At 41.8% G+C, this 10,468-nt stretch overlaps 1 protein-coding gene across 2 annotated transcripts; it reads right to left on the bottom strand.

Moving 5' to 3' along the window:
* Positions 1–851: 851 nt before the first annotated feature.
* lyl1 (LYL1 basic helix-loop-helix family member) lies at positions 852–6,049 on the bottom strand. Of its 2 annotated transcripts, none has more exons than XM_044027429.1 (5): positions 5,986–6,049; positions 5,632–5,895; positions 3,337–4,761; positions 2,104–2,201; positions 852–1,707 (listed from the first exon to the last, which is right to left on the bottom strand). In XM_044027429.1, exons 3-5 carry the CDS (start codon positions 4,011–4,013, stop codon positions 1,199–1,201), a joined length of 1,284 nt encoding a protein of 427 aa, XP_043883364.1. In that variant the 5' UTR covers positions 4,014–4,761; positions 5,632–5,895; positions 5,986–6,049; the 3' UTR covers positions 852–1,198. The 2 variants fall into 2 exon arrangements, with proteins under 2 accessions (XP_043883364.1, XP_043883365.1); XM_044027430.1 differs by having other exon boundaries at positions 6,030–6,045.
* Positions 6,050–10,468: the final 4,419 nt, after the last annotated feature.

The following is a 10,468-nucleotide window of genomic DNA, read 5'->3' as shown; positions in this document are numbered from 1 at the left end:
ACACACACACACACAAACAATACATGGATTTTGGACTTTTTTGTTTTGAGTTATGAACATTATGAACAACATTTGACTGATGTGCATTTGTCTCTATGTCTCTATCAAATCCTTATACGACAACACTGCACATCGAATGGTTCTTGAACAGTTGGGGAATAGAGGAAAGTTCCCTAAACTGAAAGCAGCAAAACTTATGGACGTGTTGAGAAATCATGCTGACGAAGAGCAGTCTCTGGAACACAGTAAGAGGATGTCAAATAAGGAACAGCAAACTTAAGCACGCTTTATTTCTGTATGTCAGGACAGAGCCATTTGTGCTTCTTCTCTGACAGTTGGGCAACATGAGCACTTGAATTTATGAATGCAATGTAATGTTGTTCACAACTCTCCTGTGTAAATGCTGTTTATTTACATGTAAACGTAAACGAAACAGCTCATAACCTACTGTAACATATTGAGGATCTATAGAAGGGCAAATCTTCATTTATTCTTATTCTTATTATTATTGAACATAAGAACACACAGAAGCTTAATATAGTACAATTAAATTCCATGTGTCTTGTTTTGCAGGATTAATCCATGATACAGATTTTCGTTGTTTGATACTGACGTGTTTTCATAAATGATTAATCTGTTAAAATTATTTTCTCAATTAATCGTTTGGTCCATAAAATATCAGAAAACGTTCAAAACTGTTGATTGGTGTACGTCAAACCTGGAAATGATGATGTTCTCAAATGTCTTGTTTTGTCCACAAACCAAAATGATTCACTTGAAATGATTTCTTTATGTGGAGCAAAGAAATGAAGAAAAAACTCACATTTAAGGAGCTTAAGCAATCGGAAATCTTGTTTTAATCATAAAAAAAAGCTAAGCACCTGATCAATCGATTATCAAAATCGATTAATTTACTAATCGATTAACTGTTTCAGCTCTACTGATGTGTCACGATCAGCAGCAGGAAACAAAATGACAGTTCTGCAGTTCTCAAACTTTTTTTTTTTTTTAACCAGAAAACAAAGAGTCTCATAATCAATGTATGTAAAGGACAAACATGACAATTAAAACTACACATTATTTCACCAATAATCAATCTCCTACTTAATCTGATGATACTCAGAGACTGTCCATTTGTCCTGTCTTTGTCCATCAGTGTGGCATCTCAGCTCCCAGTGGCTGCACACTTCTCTCAGCGTCACCGTTCATCATTTGCGGCTGCCATCATTCTTATCTGACCCTTGACCTTTCCCAGAATTCCTTGGGTCACCAAAGAGGCCTTAGCCCCAAAGCTTTCCTCGCTGTCCGTGTCGCCATAGCAACTGGATGTTGTCGGGGAATTACCCAGGGCAATGACTGAGTCAGTCGAGTCTCTGTCTCTGTGGGCCGTCGCCGTGGCGGCTGCAGAGGGCGGGGCAGCGCGGGCCTGATACAAGGAGTTCACTTTGTCACCGTCTGATCCTGCTGCAGTACCTTCATCCTCAGCTGAGTCTCTGCCCTTGTCCTCGGCCTGGTCGTTGAGCAGAGTGACCAGGAAGTTGATGTACTTCACAGCCAGGCGTAGGATCTCATTCTTACTCAGCTTCTTGTCAGGCGGGTGCGTGGGGATGAGTTTTCGGAGCTCAGAGAACGCCCCGTTCACGTTCTGCTGTCTCCAGCGCTCGCGGCTGTTGGTGAAGACGCGGCGAGCAATTTTCTGAGGCGGACCTGTTTGACATAACACACAAGCCTTTTGTTCTTTACGTGTGCTATATTTTCTAGGCATAAATCCAAGTGAAAACATGAGACACACAAAAGTGTCACTCCATGAGCCAAATATGTTTCTGTTACTTTCATGAAGATGGACATCAAGTGCTCATGTTATAAGGTTTGTCAGAGAACCAAGTGTGAATTAATCATAAATAATAAAAATAGACTCTTTTCACTCTCTTACGTCATCTGCCTGTTTGAGTATTGAACACTGTAAGTATATTTATAAAGTCATGGATGTGGGACTGAAAGCCACAGACAGTTAACCTAACTGTTTTTTTTGAATCTTGAATCTCTGTTCTGAATTATATTCTATCAACTTGTGATTGTGTATTTTGATGCAGAGAAACTCACATTCATTGATTTCCATCTCAAAGTGTGATGAGGGTCTCCTCTTGATCCGGCTGCTGCTGATGACACCATAGTTTCCTCCTGATGGACCCAGGTAAGAGCTAGACATAAACACAGCAGCAATGTGATATTAAAAAAATAATATATAAGTGTTAATGTTACACTTTTATTGGTAGATCCTGCTTCTCTTGTGTGAAATGGGGGGGGAGCGAGCACGAGAATGGTAAAACCCATCAGCTGAGGCGAGACTGTGCTGGTGCTGTCTATTGAGTGTGCATGCACAGTTTTAGCTCGGTCTCATTAAGCTGGATGACGAGCTGATTCTTCTCCTGAGGGATGAAATACACCGACGCTTCCTGTTACAGTCAAACCGATTGAAGTGGGACAGGAATGGTATTATTCCCACACCTCTACGACAGATAAGCCACTAATACTGCAGTCCATAAAAGTCCCTTTTGTGTTGCTAATGCTCTTTTGTTACAGACCAAAACTGGAAAATCCTTTGTGGAGAACAGCATAAATGAACAGTAGGACGACTTTGATGGAGTCTGCAGGTAAACACCATTCTGCATGAGTGTAAACTTGGGGTTGTGTTTTTTTTGGTGACCTTTTTGTCAATATAGTAACTAAATGGTGTAGTGTAGGTTTAGCGTGAGAAATGTGTGAGGTCCCCTTATGAAAGCACACATCCTGCTGTCAGTGTCACATAACTGTACAGTGCTGCACCCGTTATTAATCATGATGGGGAAATTACGAAATTCAAGCGGTTGGGGTTTCACATGAAATTTGACACCGTGACCAGCAACGCAACATCATTACTTTATTACAATTACATCTCTAACAGTCGTCTAGTGTGGCGGCGCTCGTCTGTTTGTGTTCTCCTCGACATACGTGTGTTTGCGTGGGTTTTATGGAAATGAGATGAATGTGTGATTTAGTGGGTGGAAAATAAATTGGGAAACAAATGGTCATAGACTCTAAATACTAAGTGTCCATTGACCATTTAGTATTTAGTCTGCTAACATAGTTAAAAAAAAAAAGTTCAACTCCATATTTCTAAGTGCAGCAGTATGTAGCTCTCGTGTCACCCAGCGACATCCCTGTGCTACACACAGGAAGTGATTTAGTGCTCTAGTGCTGCTGCTGTATACACACACATGGTGACACTGCAGCTCACTGCAGCTTCAAAATAAAACATTATATTGAAACAATAAAACAAGACAGACTGAATCTCACCTGGTGAAGAAGGGGTGAGCAGCCATGTACTGCTGAGGCAACAGCGGCGCTGAGGCTCCTCCAGGACCTGCCACGGTCAAAGACGTCTGCTGACTGCGCCGGATGTCCCCATTCGGCCCATGGAGGATGCTGGGAATTGGATGCAGGGCAGTCAAAGGTGTGTTTGGCAGAGGCAGAGGGGGCTTGCTGTGACCGAGACTGATGACAGGAATGTGGGGAGGAAGAGGAGCGGACGATGGGGTGGTGGATAATATGGAGTTTGTTGGTTGGACTGGACATGGGGAGGTCTTGGCTGGTGCAGGCAGGAGTGGTGGTGGAGAAGACAGAGGTGGAGACCTGTTGGCAGGAGTGGCCGGTGCCTTTGTGCTTCTCATTTCTCCTCCTCGTTTCTCCTCCTGCTCTTGCTTGGTCTCTGTGACGACGGTCGCGGGAGCTTTGTCTGCGCGGTGACAGGTGGACTGAATCTGGTCAGAGGTGGGGACGACCTTGTGCCCCGTCTCGTTAGCAGGACGTGGGCAGCTGTTAGTGGCCGAGGAGGCTAAAGTCTGGCTCTGGGTGGGACTGTGCTGCTTCATGGATGCACAGGTTGGGGAGGAGGCAGAGGAAGAGGCGGAGGAGGGCCGAGGTAGGTCAGGGGGTGAAGCAGGTGGACTGGTGGGGTTCAGTTTTTCCATCATGTTGGTGAAGCCCTAGAGAGAGAATCCCAAAGTCTTCTGCTGTGCAGCTGGACAGTGTTTATGCTGTGGGTGCCTACAGGTGAATGAGCTCCACCTGCAGCTCATGCCATGAAGCCCTTTCAATCTCCTCCAGCCAAATCTTTATGTTTTTTTCCATTAAGGTAACTGATAGTCCTTTATTTCATCCTACTTTGTTCCATTTTCCTGTGGAAATTGAAATATTTTTCAGCTCTACCTCACTAAAATTGTCAATTTCCTTTGCTTGCTGAAGTCCATCAGTTGTAAGGTGGTTCTTGCTGCCAGGTTCAGCACGTGAGTTCCATCCGTTCAGATTATATGGTGCTCCAGCTTCCCTCACATCCCGCCTTATTTCCCATCATTCCCACTTCTGATGGCTGTGGTGTGATTGCTTTTTTGTGTCTGGAGTACGAGTCAAACCAAATGTGTTCACTCCTGTGTTGCAGTAATGAATCAAGGGTGATTCCTGTGGTGCTGTCTCTGGGTACAGCGTGGAGCTGGGGTGATTTTTTTCTTTTGGCCTGATCTGAACTGAATGACTTCAGTATTTTTCTCCCAGAACATCCTGCGCAAGCCTATTCTTCACCTTAGATGAGTCTCTAGTGGCTGCTTTAGAGTCTGCGTGTCTATATGTCTGTCTGTCTGTGTGTATTTTCAGGATGTGAGTCAAAGTCCCTTTAAGCATTTAAAACATTCCAGACCAGTGAAGGTTGGATTGATATCAAAGAGCCTGTTGGACAAAAGAAAAACACCACACTCACTTACTTGCTTGTAGATTATGTACATATTTATTTAAAGAAGGCAAAAGGATGAAAAATATGCTCAGAGATCAATATAATATATAATATAAAGAGTTTGTATTAACACATAAGCTGGATTTTAAGTGGATCAGCTTTTGCATTCTGCTTCTTTAAGCAAAAAAACAGACTTTTCACAAATATAATGAATGTTTTCACAGGTTTTGCAACTGCAAGTCTTCCTGTTTTATCTTTACTAGTGGTCACAAATTTATTTTCGGACAGTTCCTTTTTTTCTCACAGCGAAGTGTACGGACATCATTGGTAGGTATGTTTAGTTAAAATCTAATGTTGCCGCTATTTTATTTGTACATATTGGTTGAGATGATGTCGAGTTACAGAGGAAGCCTGTACTTTTAAATACTTAAATACTAAACACTAAAGGCAAAATTTGCTTCTGTAAAAAAGACAACATTAATAAATAATATATTTATATATGTATATATATATATATACATATATAAATATATAGTTGATTTATAGTATATAAAATTAGTTTCCAATATCATCTTTTTTGTTGAATTTATGTTTGCTGCCTCATAATGAACAATATATTGTATATTTATTTACTATCGTAAACTTAAAATGTAAAAAAAAAAATAGCAGAACAATAGTCAACTAGTAATAGATTTGTAATTAACGTCTGTCTTCACCTGTGAAACAATAATTTTTATATGGACAGTATAAATGTCACATATCTTCGTAATTGTTCAAAATGACATGCATTTTTTATTGTTAATACGTCACATTATTATTTAAATGAAATATTAAAGGGTGCGAACCACTAAATCTTGAATACTCACTGACACAGTGTGACATCCGTGCGACTCGGCTGTGTGTCGTGAAAAATCCATCCATCCAATTCCAGTGATCCGCGATCACACATGTTGTATCGTGTCTGTGTTTAATGTCTTCCTCCTCCTTCTTCTTCTTCTTCTCCTCCTCCTTCAGGTCGCTCACACTTTACTGCAGCCTGTCGCTGTCGGTCTGCCAACGTCTGAGGTCAGAATTGGAGCCAAACTGTGTGACACCAATGGAAATAACGCCTCGTTCTCAGTGCCGTCCCTCTGAAAATCAATAGTTTGAAATAGATAAATAAAGGTAATGAAAGAATTGTTGGGTGAAAGGGGCAGACAGCCAGTCGCTAGTGCACACACTTGTTTGTTTTGTCGTGAAGTTGCTCCTTTGAACGAAGACATACTCAAAGCATGGAGATGGATGTTGTTGTTCCAGTCCCCCGTCCATATGTCACTCTCTCTCTCTCATTTTCACTGTCCTGTCTCTATCCCTCACTCGCCTCAAGTCACATTGCTGTAGTCGTGTGCCAGTCGGACACCGCTGGTACAGGCAAATGTGTGGTGGGAGAGCGAAAGGAGCGGTGGGGGTGGGAGAGGGAGGGGGGGGGGAGAGAGGGAACCATGTTGCAAGGAGAGTTTTCCGCTCCCTGCTGGACAAGAGGATGTGCTAGTACAATATGGTGGCAGCTGATAAGAGCCTCAAAAGCTGCCTGTGGCCTGTAGATAAGGAACCTCCACCACCCCTCCACCCCCAATACTGACACACACACACATACACTTCTCATAACACATCTCTCACTCACACACGAGCTGGTTTATGCACACGCATGCATGCACAAATTACACAAGAGTGGTCAATCCCTGACTTTAAAGGAGACCTGCACTGTTTCCAAGAAGATATCCTCATCTGCACCTATATCACAACAATCACAAGCATGTACGCGGCACACACATACATTATGTGAATGTGCTCATATCACACATAGAGACAAAGACACAGAATTACTCGGGGAATCGCAGTGTATCATCCTTGTTTGAAATGATCGAACAAGGATGTATTAATATGTTCATTACTGTAAGAGCAGAACAAAAAATCCCCCCATGACCCAAACATAGAGCAGCGTTACTGCACACAGTTATTTATATTTATTAGATTAAAATAGAATTCATGTAATTAGCCAGTTTGTCTGTAAGCAAATCTACTCAAATACAGTAACTGATCAGACAGTTGAGAAATATTTTGTAATTGATTAATGACTAGTGTGTAAGATTATTACTGACATCTAATAGTGTGAGTGCAGATTGTCACAGAGGAAGCTTGTCAGGGAACTATGGTGGCCTTTACTGACCATCTTTGTTTCATAAGATTCTCATTTAAAATGTCAAACGCACACTCTGGCATGATACACACTGGACCGTTTTCAAGTGAAGTCAAGTGAGTTTTCTAAAATATGGGATTTCTTTGTTTTCACGCAAATTCATTTTTTCACGCAGTGAATTTAATGAATTTATGAAACATTTTTGCTCAAAAAGAATATGTCACCTAAAGTGGTCCCAAATCATAATGGGCATTCGAAAAAAAACACAAAGAAACCCCACTTATTTAACTCAAGAATATGCAGATTAACCCGAAATGGGAACATAATCTGCACAGTATATTAATAGCCAGGTTATTAAATCAGAAACTTGACTTGGTTCTCTGATGACATCAGACTACACCTGTGTCACTGATGACCAACACACACACATCGTCATTATGGGCAATTTCCAAGTGCTCCCAACGCTTCCTTCCTAAATCTACTGTATCTCTCACCTATTCTCGCAACCCATTCCTATTCACTAATTCTTTCTGTGTGTGTGTGTGTGTGTGTGTGTGTCTGCACCTCAAGGTCAGCCCCTCTTTTACATTCCCTCAGTCATTTCCTTCTTAGACAGACTGAAACACAAACATTATCTAGGGCTTTACGGTGACATGGCCTTTAAGGTCCTGGGAAACAGAAGAGTTTGCTGAGCAACTGCTCCACAAATCTGTCATCACATTCATCATTACCATCCCTTCTTCCCCACCATCATCATCATCATCATCATCATCATGATCATGATGGTATACACCGTGAGCTGTACTACATGTATAATCAGAGCTCAGGTAGTGTCTTCAGCCTGTCACACTCTCTTGCTTTCAGCAGCTGTGGTTCCAGTTGATCACACTCTGTGGGCCACACTAACGTCGTAGTGTCTCTGTTGCTCCTGCAGATGCTGTTTAAATTTGCCTGAAATGTATAAAAAGCTACACGAGGGACAGAGAGAGAAATCATGTGGGATTAGCTTTTCCTGTGCTTCATGTTTTCAGACCCCTTTTGCCGTGTTGTATATCAGTACAGCATCTTTTAAATTAACTTCATTCTATGTTGCTTTAAAGGAGCTCATTCAAAATATAATTTTCATTTTTCCTAAACCGATTTTATATAATGATTTAATCCTGCAAGTGCTGGTAATAACACACACAGAGACATACACTATACGTCTATATATTTTTATAGACTTATTCTTTGTTAGTTTGATTGTAAATGTATACAATACATAATGTAAATGTATACAATACAGCAGTAAGTTAGATAAAACCCTGTGTGTTGGTGGAGAAGACTTTGGATTTGGATTTGTCCCACTCTATGAAGCCCTGACTTTTCATATGACACTGTTTGGTGGACAGTTCTCTCAAAAGTGAAAAGAATAATGGTTGAGCTACTTATCTGAAGCCCTGTGTGAACACCTCAACTTTCAACTGTAAACGGGGAATAATAATAATAGAAACACATAACAGACAGTTTCCGTTTCTCCCTTGAGTGAGGAAGAAATCAAGAGAAGATTGTTTTAATCTCAGAGTCTCTGTCACGCCCTCCTCCTCCTCCTCCTGGCTACCTCAAAATACCACACTCGATAAACTGAGTGTGTGTGTGTGTTCTATGGGTAAACCTAAGGGACATTTTGGTCCTCTCATTCTGTCACCCATTTAAAGTGATTTTTGAGGGTTAAGACCTGGTTTTAGGGTTTTTGCTGTTAGGTTAGGGTAAGGGGAAAGGGAATGCATTATGTCTATGAGTGTCCTCACTTTGAATGCTGCGCAAAGGTGTGTTTGTGTGTGTGTGTGTGCACCTGTTGTGGGGACTTAAATGTGTTTACAGTCACATTATGGGGACGCTCCTGCCCAGTATGCAAGCAGGTGTCAAGCAAAACAATTCAACTAAAACATTTCATTTGTACAGTATGGTACTGTATGGTACAGCATGGTATGGTATGGCAATGTATGGTATGGTATGGCATGACAATGTATGGTATGGCATGGTATGGTGTGGTATGGTATGGTACAGCAATGTATGGTATGATGTGGTACTGTATGGTACGGTTTGGTATGACATGACATGACATGGCGTGGCATGGCATGGTATGGTATGGCATGGTATGGTGTGGTATGGTATGGTACAGCAATGTATGGTATGATATGGTAGTGTATGGTACGGTTTGGTATGACGTGACGTGGCGTGGCGTGGCGTGGCGTGGCATTGTATGGAACACCAGACTATCCTTGTTTGTGTTTCCATGAGAAATGCCACCCACCTGTCTTCAAGAACCACCTGAAGACCTTGACTAACACTCCTCTATGCTTTTATCACCTCCCCTGCCGCATCTCCATACAGATTCACCACTAAGTATGCTATCAAGGCCACATAGTGAACAACTGGTGTTGTTCCTGGCGTAGAAGTCACTTCAAATAATAATAAGTGAGAAGTCGGTAACCTGAAAACAAAGTAAATCTAAAATGGAAAAACTGAAGAAAAAAAACAACCTGAGCACAGAGGCACATGCCCAAGAAAACAGATACACACTCCCCAAAGTGGGCTCCATGGCCACATTTCCTCAGCCTCATGTAAACAGTATTGTGTGGCGGGTGATAGGGATCACTGGAACCTAATTGTTTGAGGCACTATAGTCAATGGACTTCATGGAGAAAGTGACAAACAATGCTGCGAGCGCTGGCCAGGACAGACGCTCTCTCTCTCTCTCTCCTCCACTGCTACGACAGATGTCGACTGTTTATTTTTCCTGATTGTCCTGGACACAGGCCATCCAGCCGCAGCACAGACAACAAGAGGACGCTCAAATCGCGGTGAAGATTCAGGGAAAAACACAAGGATGGATCTACATGAGCTCATCTTCAGTGTGACCCCAACCAAACACTTTCACATGTCATGAACTCTGTGAGGAGGTTCAGGTACATGTTGAAATAAAATGGATTCAGTGTTTTTGTAAAATATTTAAAATGGCAGACAACAGACATGTCTGGCTTTAGGATTTTCACAATGAGAACCACAACAAAAGAGCCCGTTTGATTATGTCAGGAGGCAGCGTGGAATCATGGGAATTGTTGTTTCGCTTGGTTCACCTGCAAAACAACGTAAAACAAAACGTTTGTGCTTTATGGGCAGAGCCGTGGTTTAGCAGAATGCGCAGCAAATGGTAGTGAGGAGTTGTGACACATTAATAACAAAATTAAAATGACACACACTGGCTAACTAATAGGGCTGCGTCAAAATAACGTCATCCTACCTTGTGCAATATGATAATTGATACGCCAGGGCAAATATCTATAACAGTCTCTGCCAGTTTCACTCACCGGGTGTCACTACTTCATGTCTCCTCATGGCGGCGCTGTTCAAATAGATGAGGGAAAACTTGGGCGAAAGTTACCTGGCCGCAGAAGAGGGAGTTTTAACTTTTCACTGACAATTTGTTGATTTAGACAAATATTGTGATGTTTTGTTGTGATATAATTGTCTTGCAATGT

This window comes from Solea senegalensis, linkage group LG6 (genome assembly GCF_019176455.1).
Source record: "Solea senegalensis isolate Sse05_10M linkage group LG6, IFAPA_SoseM_1, whole genome shotgun sequence".
NCBI classification, from domain to species: domain Eukaryota; kingdom Metazoa; phylum Chordata; class Actinopteri; order Pleuronectiformes; family Soleidae; genus Solea; species Solea senegalensis.
The sequence above is the reverse complement of the archived record's forward strand: the minus strand, read 5'-3'. Positions and strand labels throughout refer to the sequence as shown.

Excerpts from the sequence above, each read along its gene's own strand:
- lyl1 (XM_044027429.1), bottom strand. The coding sequence starts at position 4,013 with ATGATGGAAAAACTGAACCCCACCAGTCCACCTGCTTCACCCCCTGAC. Across the intron at positions 2,202-3,336 it reads GCTCACCCCTTCTTCACCAG|CTCTTACCTGGGTCCATCAG; the intron begins GTGAGATTCAGT and ends GTTTATGTCTAG. Across the intron at positions 1,708-2,103 it reads TGAGATGGAAATCAATGAAT|GTCCGCCTCAGAAAATTGCT; the intron begins GTGAGTTTCTCT and ends TATGTCAAACAG.